The sequence below is a fragment of the Malaya genurostris genome, chromosome 1 (assembly GCF_030247185.1).
Source record: "Malaya genurostris strain Urasoe2022 chromosome 1, Malgen_1.1, whole genome shotgun sequence".
In the NCBI taxonomy this organism is placed as follows: domain Eukaryota; kingdom Metazoa; phylum Arthropoda; class Insecta; order Diptera; family Culicidae; genus Malaya; species Malaya genurostris.
Window position 1 is genome coordinate 55,325,388 of NC_080570.1, and position 17,624 is coordinate 55,343,011.

Consider the following 17,624-nt stretch of genomic DNA (forward strand, 5'->3'; position numbering starts at 1 on the left):
AGTTTGATTTACAATGCATAATAGAAAATAAAAAAAACTTCAAGTTGCAAGTTGGTGATTGAATCACGGATGAAGATCCATGATTATATATCATTGAATCAATGTTGCAAATATTCTTCGTGTAACTAAACCATTCATCGATCTTCGCCGTGAATATGATTCTATTACTTACGCAACGTGCGAACAACGTTGAACTATTCACTACTCGAAAAAGAGAAGGGTGAGAATGAATAAGCAATAATCGTAGAGAACCCGAATATACTAATACATTCTTCGCTGCTGGTATACATCGTGCATGTTCGTTTTATACATTCGTTTGTCATTCGTTCATTTACTTTACTCTTCGAATTGGTTCGAATAGCGTCTCTGCAATGATCGTTGGTTTCAATTCTTCGAGAAGCATTCTCTATCTAATAAATTCATCCTATCTCGTGAGGTAGCAGCAATGGGAGAGTGCTGGGATATGGTTCATCACATACAGGGGGAAACGTCTTAATTTGCTCGTTTCAAAGACAGCACGAACGATCATCGTGAACTAGGTTTTGACGATGATCGCTGTATGAATATTCGTTCCATATTCGCGTTAAGTCATTCGGGGGTATGTCCAATGCGAATAACAACTGCAAGGAATAGATCTTCGTGCGAGCAACGAAGCAGCGTCGGCTTCGTTCGCACCCGAATATACGGACAAGTCCGAATACCAGAACGATTGTCGAACAAAGGCGAAGGGAAGCGAACGATGATCATTGGGGTTCGTTGCATTTTTGATATTCGAGCAACATTGCATTGAATCATGAAACAAGCTTTCTCATGAGATCTTGCCTGTTATTCATGATTTTATGAGCAAAATTGTTTATAGCAAAAAAATTTTTATGATATAGACATGAGTTATTTTTCAATATATGAATGATTCTGCTCATGAAATCATGAATAAAAGGTCTGATCTCATGAGAAGACATGTTTCCTGATTGGCTATGGATTTTTATCCCAGAACTATCGCCGCTAGCAAGGAATTTATATTACAGATGCAAAGCCGTCAAATTTTGACCACACCTTAGAGAAAAAAAACTATTTCTATCACAGGTTTTCATAAATAAATTTCTGCACCTCCTTTTTTGTGAATTTATGGGGTTACACCACTGTAGAAAAAAGAGAAGAACTTTTTTGGGGAAGTATTTTGGGATCCAAAAAATGGAGTAATCCGAATTTTGTGTAAAACACTTTTTAATATGATATTTAAGCACAAAAACTGATCAGTTTTAAAAATTGAAAGACAAAATGGCGACTTTGCGGCATTTCCGCGAAAGTATTGCAATTTGTCCGCCAGAAACATAAGTCAAGTAAATCTTGACCAATAGATTCAAAAATTTTACAGAATATTCTCGATAGTTATCTTCACAGAGGTACGCAGGGGTTTTTGAAAATTGCGAATATTATTTTATGAACCATTTTGTTATGAAAAAATGCGGTTTTATTTTCAAAGGGCTGCCATTTTACAGAAAATCAATTAATTAAAAACCCCTACGTACATCTGTGGAGATAACTATCGATAATATCTGTAAAATTTTTGAATCGATAGGTCAAGATTTACTTGACTTGTGTTTCCGGCCGTCAAAATGCAGCACTTTCGCGGAAATGCCGCCAAGTCGCCATTTTGTTTTTCAATTTTTGTACCTAAATATACATATTAAAAAGTGTTTTATACAAAATTCGGATTACTCCATTTTTTGGATCCCAAAATAATTCCCCAAGAAAGTCCTTCTCTTTATTTTTCTACAGTGGTGTAACCCTCTTAAGACAAACAAAAATCGATGCAAAAAAGATCGCTTAAATATTTCACAATCCATCGATGCAACCGGATTTATTTATTTGATCTTTTGTTGTATTTAATCGGTTCCTCGTTAGGAATAGACGGAATCAGTTGATTTATTCATCAACAACAACGTAGCTCGATTTAATCTTCCGAACTCGAAACAAACGATTTCGTCAGGAAAGTGCATATTTTGAGAACTGTCAAATTTTCTTTTGGGTAATTTTGTATGACATAATTTATGCAAGCGCCTCTAACGAAAGCATCATACTACAGTCGGCTTGCCAATCTAGAAACTTTCTCTGGAGATTCGATTCTATTTGATTTCTTTACTCCCCCATAGAAAAATACTCCCGATTTTCTCCACAACAAAATCGGGTTCGGTCGGCTGAATCATCCGACGAATTTAAAAATAGTTACTCTGACACTTATGGCAATTTTGAACAGGGTTCTTTTATAACGTCAGAATAGTAAACTTTACATTTAAAATTTAGAATACACTAAATCTACAGGTTAGTAGAGAGATAACTTTGTATAAAGTCAAATGTTGATTCCGAAAAAGTCGATCGATTAATTGACATTCAAAACCATTCGTCACAACACAAAACCACACACTTAAAATGAATTCTTGAGCTCGAGAAAGTGAAATGCCGCGTCAGATCGGGAACACACGATTTTGCAGATTGCTCAGTAATCAATATTATGTTTTCCGATATTCATTTAGTAGATTTGCTGATTTTTCGGTAAAGTGCTTTTACCGAACAAACAGTAAATTTATTGCTGACAATTTCGGTAATAACTAACGTTTGTCAAATTTGAGGATAACCGATACTCCGAAATTTTGTCTTTTGCCGAGATCATTACCGCTAGTACTCGGTGGTGCAAATCTCGTTAATTATTTTGCCGAAATTCAGCGAAAAAGAAGTGTGTAGATTAAATCGATTGATGAATATTAGTAGAATTAAATAAACGACAACGGATGAAATATGTCGGTTATACGAAACCAGATTAAATTGACTGATAAATATGAACATTCACTCAAAGAAATCGGATGAAACAAGTTCAAGTTGAATTTGAGACATTTCGAATTTCAAAATTGTAATAATTTTTAGTAATTTAGGTTATACATTCAGAAGAAATACGTTTTGTAGGAGCCGAAAATTGTCGCGTATTTTTAATGAAACAATCCAATCCAACAGCTTCATTTTCGTTTGTTTACTGTCTCATTAGTAAATGATAGCAAACAAAACAAATGAAAAGAGATGAAGCATTTCCGTCTTTTACTTTAATAAAAGAGTGTATCAATGCCAACGTCACTCGTATCCCTACGACAGCTCCAAACCCAAATATTGTCTGTAGGTAAATTCAGTCATACTTCAACCGACGACACGACCAGACACTCCGAGGAAAAATCAATACTAAAATTGTCTGCTAGCGGTTCACCGCCAGTTACCAAAAATATAGCGACCCCTTGGTAATGATAAAAAAAAATTTCTTCAGCAACACTGTTTAAGTTGCTATGAAAAAGTTACCAAGGAGCCGCAGAATAAATAAACAAACAATACCAAAGAAACATGGAAGCAAATTTAACAGAACAGTTGTAAATCACTTTAGTTTATAAGTAGAGAAATAATCAATATTTTAGCGTTTCAGGCATAATTATTTGAACAAGAAAAGCCCGTTGACTTTTCATTGCACGCGTTTGAAACGCAACCCAGTCGACATGGAGTTAAAGGCAATAGTGGAGCCTCCAAGACGGGAGTTGCAAATGGTTTTAAATTTTGAATCCATAACCATAAGAAATTTAAAAAATACAAAAGAAAAATTTCGAAATGTATTTGTATTATTTAACAAGATACCCATCACGTGTCCAACAATACATCAATCGTGCGATTTCTAATGCGTCAGTTTTTATGAAGAAAATGTATTAAGTGGTCATTTCGTATTCTACAACTTTTTTTGAAATTTCCTTTGTCGTACACAAGCTCAGGTTTCACAAAACTCGCCTTTACTTCGTCGACTTCAGCACACCAAAGAACGTGACGGAGCTGTTCCATTTACATTTTGTGTCCTCGGTACCACTCCAAAAACAGCCCAAGAATTGTTCTAATACATTTGATGAACTACACGCTTACCGGATGCTATGCAGTTCTATCAATACCATTTTTGAGTTCAGAATGTACATGCCGGTGATAATTTAATTGAAAGTTCCTGAGGTTTTATCATTGATTTTTTTAATTCAACCATCTTCAGCATATAACCACACCTGGACGGTCCTTTCTATTCTATTGAAATAGTACCTTCCTTTCCGTGACTGCGTAAAAGTAAAAAAAAATACATCGAAACCTTCCAGCGGGCCAGTTGCATTTAGGATCTCCGTTTTATGTGAAAGGATCAATGACATGCCCCGTCTCAGTTAAGCTATTAAATCTATTTTTATATATATTTTACAATTATTTTTTTTTTGTACAATTTTGAACCACTTGAAACTTACCTCGATAAGCCGATTTTATTTTCGAGAATGTCAAGGAATTTTCAATTTCCGTGATATCATCATTCCCGATCGGCAAATGATTCGGAGCATGTTTTGTTTACATTCTTCATGTCTTCAAAAAACAGTAACCAAGGTTATGGTAACTGTTATTTCAAATCAATAATTCATCAACTTGTGTTGCCAGTTTCAAATTTTTTTCAAGAAATTTCGTTTTGACATTACCAGTTACTGAGGGGTAGTTAAATTTGCGATACAGTTTCGATAGACGAGTGGCAGGTCGTGTCGTAGCTTCAACTCTTGAAAATCTTTGAAGATTGCCTATAAAGAGTGTCTAAAATATTATAAATCAAAGTTATTCCACTTTAGAATCGATCCAGAGCTCTTGGTAAACCAAAACTACTACTACGTGGAATGAAAAATCTCGGGCCTCTCACTGAAAGTATATAAATAGTTTCGAATCGTGTATATTTTTGTTGAGAACAAGCCTCTAGATGGCCCAATTGCAAATTTCATGACAATCTATCCACTAGTGAAATTGAATGATTTGCGGTACGGATTGGTCCATCATTCCCCGTATTCTCCGGACTTGGCCCCCAGCGACTATTATTTTTTTCCAAACCTGAAAAGGTTTGTCCAAGAAAAGAAGTTTTCGTCGAATGCTGAGAATCATTGCAGAAACGGAAGCCTTGGCAAACAGTTTTTTTTTCAAACGGCGGACCAATGGGTCAAGTGCATCGCTCTGGATGGGGATTATACTGAAGAATGAAAAAGTTTTCACCACAAAGAATCGACCTTTCGTTGTTAGACCGGAGACTTCTCATTCCATGCAGTAGTGGACAGAGACCAAGAACTGAAATAGCCAAAATGCGTATTAGACTTAGTATTACAGAGTTGAGAAGTATTGCTGCTTTAACTTCTGCCTCTGGTGGATATTTCTCTCATTACGGGTATCATTACGGGTTTGGCCTCATACACGGTGAAAATCGAGTGAAGTGATTGTTAACCTTATTTTCGGCATCAAATCGCGTGAAAATCAAGTGAGGTGAACTTAGGTTTTTATCACGAAAGTCGCTTCGGAGAAAAATGTAGTTACTTAGATGAGCTTGTTGTTATTATGATTATCGAATTACTAAAATTTTGTTGGAAAAATGATTTTTTTTTTCATTACAGTGATTACTTCACTGAGCGACAACCAACACTTCCAATAGTTTGACTTCATATAACAGCTGTATGAAAAGATTTCATTCCAAAGCTTAAATTCAAGAAATAGTTTCATTTGAGTATGTAAAAACAGATATAAAATATAATACAACAAAAAAACATAATAAATTAGCCAGGATTCAATCCGGTTGTCTTTTAACTCGCACCAACGGTTCCAAGGGGCTGTGGAACTGTGCTGTCGCTTGGTTCGGATTCGGAAAGGAATCCTCCAGCTTTCCGGACAATCCCGTTTCGCCAAACAATTGATGCAGGTCCCGTTTTTGACGTAGAGTTGATGACGCGAATCGATTCAGCGAAGAATTGATTGGCACTAAAAACGAATTCAAATTATTAAAAAGTGTTTCGCATTACCACTATATTTCTAACACACCCATTCGCTTTTGCATTTTACTCTTCAGATAGCTGATCCTGGCCCGAACGTTCTGATCGATTGCCTTCTTGGTGTCTCGATCGCTGCCGTATTTCAGGATGTCTTTGCTGTCGGAGAATATTTTGCCTGTTTGTTTACCTCCGGTTTGTTGAACTCGAGTTATTTTCTTTCTTGGTTTCCTTAGGCGTACCGTCGTAGTTCTCCTAGTAGTTCTCGTAGTAATTGTAGTCGGTTTTACAGTGCTTTTCGTTGGGTTTCCTCTTGAAAACCATGATTTAAAAGATGCAATCTGATCATTGTCTGATATCTCAGCCATTGGGTCAGTCTCTGTATAATCGTTTTCTCTCTTAGCTATGGCAACATACGATCCTTCTTCGTCCTCCATCAATTTTGTGAGCTTATCTAGCTCGTGGTCCGATAGTTTCGACAAAGCTTCGGCAAAATCAGCATCACTGAAGGTACTTAGATCATCCAACACACCCAACGATATTCGGTTCTTCGTTGTTCCGAGATCGTGACCGTCTTCTCGAAATGGAAAATTTACTCCGGAATCGTAGTGGGAATTCTGAGCATTTCGGGAGTTCTGATCCATTTGTTGTTGGAAGCAAACAATTGGGCAATACAGGAACGCGCTGAAAGTTAAAACGATAACAATAACTTTCATATTTCACCGAATGTTTTGTGCTGACGCTTGAACATTATCAAGTGTTTTATTGCTTAAAAGCAAGGCTTGCTAGGTTCTACGATTTCTACTTGGACTCTATACAAAGTTCTTCGAAGAGTTTTGTTTTAGATTGGATGTTTGTTCACTAAGCTTTCAAACACTCGGGCGAAATTGAAATAATTGATTCTCAGCAATAATAACGAGACTAAAACAGAAGTGCAATTGATCGCCAGCCGAAAATTTTATGACAAAATTTTATTATAAACATAGGATTTATGGAAAATTATCGTCATTCGAAAATTCGAAAATTAACGAGAATTTATGGAAAATTATCGTCAATTTGAAAGTTTGATATTGCATATGTTGTTCGTCAACTAATTTGGCCTCAACCATTAAAATTACTGATACTGGGAACGTATCTCTCCAAAGAGATACGCTAACAACTAGATTCTGTCGAAATGACTGACTGTATTTTAATTGAAAAAGTTATTCCGTCGAAAGAGCCTTTCGCCTAAAGCTAATTCACCGACTCTATTTCTTATTTGCTTAGCACTAATCCTTTTGTACGAATTTGAAAAGGCACCCAGACTAACGTTTGCTTTGCTTCGATGTTTTAATAAGAATAAATGTATCTGAGTAATGAAATATTATTCTCTAAGCTACGTTCAATGAAAAATCGGTGCCATTCTCTTCAATGTTCCGCCAATTGCATCTCATGGACCCTTACCATGCGAGGTTGCGAAGAAATGCCACTCCTTAATAATAGTGTATTTTGATTTTAATTTACAGAGGCTCGTCGAGTTTTTCTCTAAGCTACGTTCAATGAAAAAGTTCATAGGAAGCGACTTCCTTAATGCAGTAATTTCCTAGATATACCTTATGATCAAAAAAGAACCGGAATTTTCATTTTAAAATTCCCGCGCTTGTCCAATCGGTAAACTTTTATTCTTTCAACGTTGGCAACACAGCCTGTGTTTTTCCTAGATACGATTCACCAAAGGCCTTTTCTAACATTTTCAACGTTTCGGAACACATTTGCAACACAAAATTTGATGCACGCACGTTGTTCTAAATTTTCATCCATTATAAAAATCGTCACACGAAAATTTTTCAAATTCTTTGTATAGACGCCAAACAAAAACTAATCGTACGATATGCGTCAAAATTTGACAGAATGTGTATAAAAGTGTTGCCAACGTTGAGAGAATAAAAGTTTACCGATTGGACAAGCGCGGGAATTTTAAAATGAAAATTCCGGTTCTTTTTTTATCATAAGGTATGAGGAACTAAATCAGAAAAATGGTTATTTCATGAGATTATTTCCTTTTTGTCTTTCATATATAGAAAGGCTATGCAATCGCTGCAAAAACCGACTTTATAGCCGAGGCCCGAAGGACCGACTTTCATATACCATTCGACTCAGTTCATTGAGATCACAAAATGTCTGTGCGCGTATGTATTTATGTGTGTATGCGACAAGTAATGTCACTAAATTATCTCAGAGATGGCTGAACCGATTTTTAAAAACTTATATTCAAATGGAAGGTCTTACGGTCCCATACAAAGTTCCTGAGTTTCAATTGGATCCGAATTCCGGTTCCGGAATTACAGGGTGATATGCATGCATATGTGAAAAAAGAAAAAAAATAGTCTCACACGTTTCTCAAAGATGGTTGAACTGATTTTCACAAACTTAGATTCAAATGAAAGGCCTTATTGTCCCATAGATCGCTATTGAATTTTATCCCGATCCAACTTCCGGTTCTGGAATTACACGGAAATATGTGCAAATTTATTGAAAAATGACCACTCAATTATCTCAGAAATTTTTTAACCGATTTTCACAAATTAAGATGCAAATTAAAGGTCTTGAAATTCTTTAAAAAGTCCCCAAAGAGTTGATCCAGATCCGATTTTCACACATTTTCATAAAACTTACTGCTAAATTCACTTAGTTGGCAGATCTAGTTAGTTAGTGAACATATCAAACTGCTTTGGGGCTACTAGTCCCTGGTTTCAGCTTCCGAAAGCACCGATAATAGTGGAAAAAATCTTCCAAACACGTAACTTCGATTTCTCAGCAACGGTTAAGCTGATTTTCACGAATCATGATTCAAATTAAAGCTCTTAATGTCTTTAAATATACTGTGCAATCTCATTCTGATCCGACTTTCGGTTTCGAAATTTTAGGGCGATGGGTGTCAAAACAATCAAATCGTCATTCAAAATGACGATGCAAAACTGGTACGCGTCGGTCCGTGCGGCTTTGCTTTGTTCAATTTCGTATAGCGTGCAAGGTTGCCTTATAAAAATTGATATTTTTCAGATGAAAACAAGTAATTTTCTTATTCTTTTATTCAATTTGTACCTACTTGTTAGTGTCATTACAAGATCATGATAACGATGCTTTTCTATGAAAGTATTTATTGCTTTCTCATATAGAAAGTTTATGCAATAACTTGAAAAATTGACTAGTAAAAATTGGCCTAGAGAGCTAAATGTTCTATATCATTCGATACAGTTCATCAAGCTAAGCAACGGATTAATTTCCACAAACTTAGGCTCAAATAAAAGTTTCCATAGTCTTATAGGTTGCTGTTTAATTTCAGGTGTGTTTAATCATTTAGTGCGACGATGCAAAAATAAACAAACACTATCTATAACTTGACATAACTGTTTACAAATTGAAAAAAGTTTTGTTAGTTTATACCCAAAGAAAGTTTCTTATTTTATTCAAGCTAGAAAAAAAATTCTTCTCATAATCTTCTAGTGATATTTTTTTAAAAAGTAATTTGATAAAGCCATCATTACACCATTAGATGGATTGAAAAAGGGTTTTCAAATTAGTTTGGGTTATCCATCACTAAATTTATTATTTTTGTAATTCTCATAAAATTTTGAATGAATTATTCTTTGACATCAAGACGATGTAAGTAGCTGTTTTTGAGAAATTTGAAAAACAAATTCGCATTACAGTTTTCTTGTTCCGAATATCCTAATAATAACAGACTTTAACTAACCTTCGATTTATTTTTTGCAGATTTATATATAATATGATAGCTCATTTCTGTGTCTTTGAAAATAATTCCGCTGTAATTTTATTTTCTGTTACTGGAATGAAGCAATGATATTTTTGTGTACCCTGAAACATTTTTGTTGGTTGATCAATATCTTACCATTCTACAGCACCATCGTCAAATTCCTTTTGTGACATATAACAAAACGAGATTGCCGTGAAATTGTCTTGATTCTTTTTAGAAGCCCAAACGTATAAAACTTTCGCATTTGTTATTGGATGTTCATGTTCTCTTACCAAGCTAGCTCTCGGTGCCATTCTCTTCAATGTTCCGCCAATTGCATCACATGGCCCCTTACCATGCGAGGTTGCGAAGAAATGCCACTCCTTATCAATGATGTATTTTGTTTTAAATTTACAGAAGCTCGCGAGTTTTTTTTCTATTTGTATATTGAGAAGTTGTCCCGTTCGATATAAAAATTACCTTTTTGCCTTTCTCATATAGAAAGGTTATGCAATCACTGTGAAAACCGACTTTTGAACTGAGGCTCGGAGGGCCGAGTGTCATATACCATTCGACTCAGTTCGTCGAGTACGCAAAATGTCTGTGTGCGTATGTGTGTATGTAACGTTTTTTTGCACTAACTTTTCTCGGAGATGGCTGAACCGATTTTCACAAACTTAGATTCAAATGAAAGGTCTTGTGGTCCCATAAAAAATTCCTGAATATTATTTGAATGCGACTTCTGGTTCCGGAATTATGGGGTAAAATGTGCAAACAATAGTGAAAATAAGTGCACTTACTTTTCTCAGAGATATCTGAACCGATTTTCACAAACTTAGGTTCAAATGAAAGGTCCTGTAGTCCCATACGTTATTCCTGAATTTCATGCAGATCCGACTTCCGGATCCGGAAATATAGGGTAAAGTGTGTGAAAAATTGTATACCATCACTGAAAATGGGGATAAACCTTAAAAAAATTTCTAAATCGACCTCAAATCTTTTCCAATTGATAGTTTTTATCAGTAGACGGTCAAACAAACCGATTTCGGTTATTCTTTTGAGAATCGAAGAAAATTATTTTGAAGAATACCACAGTGTTATATATGATAGTATGATTGATATGAGAATGGCATCATTACACCACTAGGTGGATTAAAACAGGTTTTATATTAATTCGTTGTTTGAAAAACATCATCAATTTGGAAATGAAAACTTGTACAACAATTGTGTCATGCTTCAAGATATTTGATACTATAATGAAATAAAATCAATTTAAAAGTAGCTCTTTAGCAATTTTTTCATTGAGCGTAGCTTGAAGAATAAACTTTGATTGCTCGGACATATTTATTCCTAAAAAAACATCGTTTTTCGAAAATCAACAAAAAGTTTTTCTTTGAGAAACTCTCTAACTGTCTTTAGTATTCATTGGAGTCCTCGTAAATGATCATTTTTTGTGATATGAAATATGGAAAATTTTCCCATTGAATAACTAAGAATTTTGAAAAAATAATTTTAGCTTTGATTTTTAAAAAAATCGGTGAATTTTTTTCTTTGAAGGTTCAATTGATTGCCTACAACTTCTTCTTAGGCAAATTTTTCGTTGAATCTGTAGATTTCGAGTTATAATTGTTTAAAAATAATATTGCTTAAAACACATACGCCCTTTTCAATAATTAGTCCTTAATGAAAAAATCTCTACACCAATGAAAAATGCTTTATTTGCCATACCGATCCTCTCACATGCAAAGTTTCATGCAAATCAAAGGAAGTCGTGCCAACAGCCAGCTTATTCCGCATGGAATTGCTGCATAAGTGACGTAACCGACATATGAACTGCATTTCTACTATCCGCTAAATTTTCTCAGCGATGACGGGACCAATTTCAACAAACGGACGCAGGGTCAAATGTATTTGGACCATGCTTCATGCTCCGGAGATATAGCCGAATATATGACTCAATCGGCAAATCGCACGCTTTTCCGATTTCGACATAAAGACTATACTTGAACAAAACGCCACACTCTCTTCTGTGTATAACTATTTTTCACTTGAGTAAGATTTTAAGTAATTGATTCATAGTGTAATGTTTTCATATATGAAGATTTCATCACAATATGACAAGATATAGATGATAGAGAGATGGCTTTCAAGCAAGAAGAGCTTTGACAAAATTAATGGACGCGGGTTGACAGCGAAAGTAAACGAAGAAATGCCACAACTTTTTAAGATTAGTTTTGATTCATCAGTCTGTTTTGGTTGGATCTGATATCGTGCCATCACACGAAACCGGATTTGCTGCACAGGATTTGATAAGTAGCGTTACGTCCGCGGTGTAGGTATTTAGCCTAGGAAAAGAGTATAAATAAACCAACTTTGCATAACTATAGACAAAATATATCCCTGAGAGTTTTACAAATATCAGGCTACTGGTGAAAATTTTTGATCTCTTGGATTTTTTCGAGTACAGTCTTTAACTGGGCTCGTTCGACATCTGTACTGTATTATCGCTGATACGAAGAGGTTTGGGTTCCGCTTGAAACTGCTGGATATTGTTGTTTCCGTTATGCTATTGGTTTTCCCGTGATCTATTCTTTTTGGCTTTCGAGTAACGTTCTTCGAACCCTTTTATTACGTTGAAGGCAATTTCAATATTTCTATGGGTTTAATTTAATAATTCTATGGATTCAATAAATTCACCTTAATTTTTTGGCGAGTAGTTAAGATTTTCGCGATATGCGAGCGAAATTTGGATGCGTCGCTTCTCTTGCTTTGATGGAGTTTCTGGCATGTAACATTCTCAGTACAGTCACGACTTTTACAAAGACGACATATTGCCACAGTCTACTATGGATTAACCAAATTATTCTCTCTTTGATCTGACAAAGATACGTAGATATACGTCCGAAAGGGCATTTTATATAGATCTACGGATCTGCACGCTATGTAAGACCACTTCTTCGACATGCATCATTATTTCGTCTGCAGCTGATGTTTAATGCATTCGGTGATCTCAATTTCAATTCCGAACCATTCGACGACTGGCCATCCCTAGCGGCAATTTGGTAGCAATCACGTCCCAGCATTCCTCATGCGATTCAATCCGATTCGACAGACGGAAAATACGAATCGTAAAAAAGTATAAAAAGGTGATTAAATTGGCACACATGTCGTGACGCGACAGTTTTTTCCCCGAAAAAAAAAGTAGTCCATAATCGTAACGAAGCGAATTGTCAATTCACACACGTCGGATGGACGGCATCTGTATCGAAAGGCACCATTTCTTTCTATTTGGGTCCGTGTGTGCTGCTTCCCATAATTTATAATTCCACTTTTATTCTTCTCGTTTGCATCGTGGCTCGCACGGAGGGGGCAACATGATCTCCTTTGTGATACAATTTTTTTCTGCACGTTCTCGCTCATTGTTGTGTGTGTGTGTAAGCTGATAGAGCATGGTGCGCGGTCTGAAATGAAAACGGATTGCCGAGAGAAAAAAAAGGGGCCGAATCAAAAGAAAGTGAAATAAATTCCGGAATTATGAGTATTTAAAAGGACGAAAGGAAATGAGTCTATAGCGAATGGTGATTATGACAAACGTGACAGGCACTGGCAAGGACGGACCGAAAAGGGCGAACAGAGGACAGCGATTATATGCCATACCGGCACTGATGATGGTAAACGAAATTGGACAACCGTTACCGGATAAGCTTTTGTCCACGGGGACGGAATTTCAAATTTATTACGAAATAAATAATACTACTACCTTGGGGTTCGTTCGTTCAAGCCATCAACTGAATCGGTTAACTAAATCAGCATATATTTCCTAATTTGCTCTGCAGGCTTTAGGGACAATCTTCAAAGCAACTAAAATTGCATTGTTGTTTAGCTTCCTTAACATATGCAACGTCCATCTTCACTATTCGAAAGGCACCCGATTCAACTAACCAATAGACAAATCAATGCGCCTTGATTGATTGAAATAGGATTGACATCAAATGGTTCTCCTTTCAGACACCAGCATCTATGGATAGAAATAAAAGCCACAGTACCGGTGTTTATGTATGTGTGAGAGTGTAAATTGCACATCTAACAGCAGCACTGTTAACATTGCTTCTAGTATCCAGTTCCAGCAAATCTAGTTCAGGTCAAAGTTAACAGCCGAGGACAATTTATCATGATTGAGGCGAACTTTTGTCAATCCTAGTACCTATTTATACTTGGAAATGCTCGTCCTGTGCATCCAAAAGATGACATAAGGAAATTTGTCCGTTCGTAGGATGAAGCGAACGAGGAGATTACGGAGTGATTTATGGTCAAGGGATGTGCCACCGAAGTCAAATATAATTGACAGGATACCGGAGCGAAAATCGGTTGATCGTATGTGTTTTTTATTTTGTTTTTGGGAGAAATTGTGCCTTTGATTTGTTTTTTCCAGGAAAGTATTCCATTAACCTTCTACACGTTATGTGCTTTGGTTTTAGAATTGATGTGAATTTGAATGTGTAAAAGAAGATTAGATATGATCAAATCTGTTGCAGGAATGAAAATGAATCATTTAAACACGATGCAGTCCAATAAATTCTCTTTAATTATGAAATATAGTCGATATTTCAAATAATATCAGTAATTAATTTCTTTATGTCCCGGTTACAGTCGAAGAGAAATTTAATTACTATCCAAGCAGGATACACGTTTAATAAACTTTACCGATCAAGACAAATGATAAGCTCTATCGAAATTAATTCCCAATTAAATCCGAGTAGGTGAGCAATATTCATTCAGAGTTCCATGTGGAATTCAGTATGAAATCCGAATCAATAGGAACTCAAGGGCAACAATCGATTTCGAATAATTTTTGCTTTCAACCGATTGGTTCTGAAATCGGGCGGAATTGAACCAAAAATAACAAACTTCTTCTCCAATTTTGCACACTTTCGTGATTAGTTTTGGTTAAATTTTGAATAAAAATTTGTCGGCTAAATTAAACTAACAAATGAGCAATAAACAGCATAAACTGTTGAAATTTACTGGAAACCAACAAGAAGCCCTTAGCCAGTTCGTGCTCGCATCTCATCTGACACAGTCGAAAATTGCTTACGGTCGAGACGATAGAAACAAAGACAATACAGTGCAGTGAACAACAGAGTGTACGAAATGGGCAAATACGATTTAACAAAGCCTGAAACTTGGCCTACAAGACCAAATTTGTTTATTTGTTTATTTGTTTATTTGGAGCAAAGAAAAGCCTACTGGAGCGGAGCATAACCAAATTTAAGCTCTCTCTCCAGCAGGCATAAAACCTCTCATCTTTTGTTCCAACAGATTATAATTATCCAAATGTATTTCCTTAAATTACATTGGTTACTACTACACACAGCACCATTCTTATCACTAATACTAATACTACTACAATACTAATAACTAGTGAGACAAAAATCTTAGAAACAAATTCTTTATGGTGTTATGAGTTAAGTGAAATTCGAAAACATTTGAGCAACGATTAAATAGACGGCATATACTAACGAAAGGCTCGTTGTGACCGTAATTTGTTCTAGCGGAAGGAAGACGGAGAAAAGTATGAGTACGAAGAACACGACGGCGAATATCTAAGTCTAGTGAGCGTAAGAGTTCAGAACAAACGATTCGAGATTGACGCAGATCTGCGACGAAAGTAGCCTTAAACACGTCTCTACGAACACACAATAGATCGAGACCTATGAGCTTGCAACGGTCTGAGTAAGTCGGAAGATTCAAAGGATCTCTCCAAGGAAGTTTACGAAGCGCGAAACGAATGAATTTATGTTGGATGGGTTCAAACGATTCTCTTTTAAGAACGGTTTGTGTAATAGAGTAGTCGAATTTAACTACTGAGTGTTTTTGTGTGAACGACATAATTGAACATTTCGAGGCGTTTATAGTCATTCTATTTACTCTGCACCAATTTGTAAAGATGTCTAATTGTGACTGCAGAAATATAGCATCATTGGTAGTTTTCATTAGATGGAAGAGTTTGAAATCGTCAGCAAAGGATAATTTCCTGCATTTCAGCAAAGTATTTAAATCATTTAAGTAGAGCAAAAAAATGAATGGTCCTCGATGACTACCCTGTGGAACTCCGGAACTGACAGCAAACGGTGATGTAAAGCAGTTACCAATTTTCACTGACATTTTGCGCCCTATTTTATATAAGCTACGCCAGCTCAGAAAAGAGCCATTGAAACCAAGTCTATTTAGTTTGGAAATGGTAATCTGATTATTTATCTTGTCAAAAGCCGCAGTGAAATCGGTGTATATGGCATCTACTTGTAGTCGTGCTTGTAAGGATTGAATGATAAACGATGTGTAACACATGGATCAATAAGTCCCGAGACTAAAGTAGAGATGGCGCTCATAGTAAACCAGTAACCACGTCTTTCTAGAGTACTAACCTTTGCTTGAAACGGGTCAAAATTTTAAGTCGATCCGACCAGAAACAGCTTAGTTATCTAGGTTGGAGTAAAGTCGTTTTGTAGTTTGTTTAAAAAATTGAAAAAACCGAGTTTCGTGTTTTGATAAAACATTGTTTTTTAAGGGTAAAAACATCGTGCAAGCGAAACATCAAAAGCAACGATTTGTCGGTGGTTCGCCGAGTTTAAACGTGGTCGTACCGACACAAATGACGCGGAACGCTTGGGTAGACCTGTGGAAGCCGTTACACCGGAAAATGTGAGTGAAGTGACAAAAATTATAATGAAAGATAGTAAAGTGAAGCTCCGTGAGATTGCTGAGATGACACAGATATCATATGGAAGTGTATTTACTATCCTTCATGAAAAATTGAGCATGAAAAAGGTTTTTTCCAAGTGGGTGCCGCGATTGAGACAAGGCACCCTGCCACAAGTCGATGAAAACAATAGCGAAATTGAACGAATTGGGCTTTGATTTGCTTCCCCACCCCCCATACTCACCAGATTTAGCCCCCAGTGACTACTGGCTCTTTGCTGATCTTAAAAAAATGCTCCAGGGAAAAAGATTTGGCTCAAATGAGGAGGTCATCGCTGAAACTGAAGCTTATTTTGAAGCGAAAGATAAAATTTGTTATAAACATGGTATTGAAAAATTGGAAAAACGTTGGAACCATTGTATCACCCTAAAAGGTGATTATGTTGATGAATAAAAAAAATCGAGTGACATGTGAGTTGGGAATCCCGTTTCTTTACGCTGTTCATTAACGTAGTGCCAAAAACTTGTTGGGTTCGTCCTAAGACTACTCTGTATCCGATGTTAATATACTTGGTAGAGAGTCTTATTGAACCGTTTATAGCGATGATTTAGAAAAGAATAGTGCGATCTGAGATGGAGTGAAGGATTTTTGGTCAACTTTTTCAAAGCGGATCGCTTAGCACATTTAAAGCCTTTAAAGGTGAAATTCGACAAAGGTGGATGTAGTGCTTCGCGTTGTGTCTTTTTCGGTATGTACTGGTCAATGGCGTATAAAATTTGTATTCAATTTGTATTGATTTCAAGCGCTGCAAAGTTAGACCAGCAGCAACCGAAATTGAAATCTTGCTTAAGGAAGGAATGCATTTAAACGTTAATGAGGTAAATGAGATTCAATTCAACAAGGCGTCTAACTGTGTGTACATTATGTTCAAACGTGAAAAAGATGCAATTGCATTTGCTTCGGTCAATAACGGGGTGCACAGTGTTGATCATGACAATGTTAAATATAAAATCCCTGCAGTGTACATGGTGGACAATGCCATAGAAGTGCGCGTGCATGACCTCCCCCCGCAGACCAGCGATGGGTTTGTTCGGGAAAGTATGTCACAGTACGGTGAAGTTCTTTCCATCGAAAGAGAAGTATGGCGGAATTTTTTCCGGGTATCCGAAATGGCGTGCGAGTGGTACGTATGCAACTACGTAAAGCAATTCCATCTTACATCATTTGTGATCAAGACGGAATACATCCGTGTAAAACGCTGATTACCTATGAAAATCAGCTGGTTACATGCCAGTTTTGTGAACAACCTGCACACCAGAGATGTCTATCTCCTCTGTGTGACGAA

The 17,624-nt window shown here is 36.3% G+C and overlaps 1 protein-coding gene across 1 annotated transcript; it reads right to left on the minus strand.

Annotated features, from left to right (window-relative positions):
- Positions 1-5,642: 5,642 nt before the first annotated feature.
- On the minus strand, positions 5,643-6,600 carry LOC131436344 (uncharacterized). The gene is made up of 2 exons (XM_058605056.1): positions 5,896-6,600; positions 5,643-5,835 (listed from the first exon to the last, which is right to left on the minus strand). Exons 1-2 carry the CDS (start codon positions 6,557-6,559, stop codon positions 5,645-5,647), a joined length of 855 nt encoding a protein of 284 aa, XP_058461039.1. The 5' UTR covers positions 6,560-6,600; the 3' UTR covers positions 5,643-5,644.
- Positions 6,601-17,624: the final 11,024 nt, after the last annotated feature.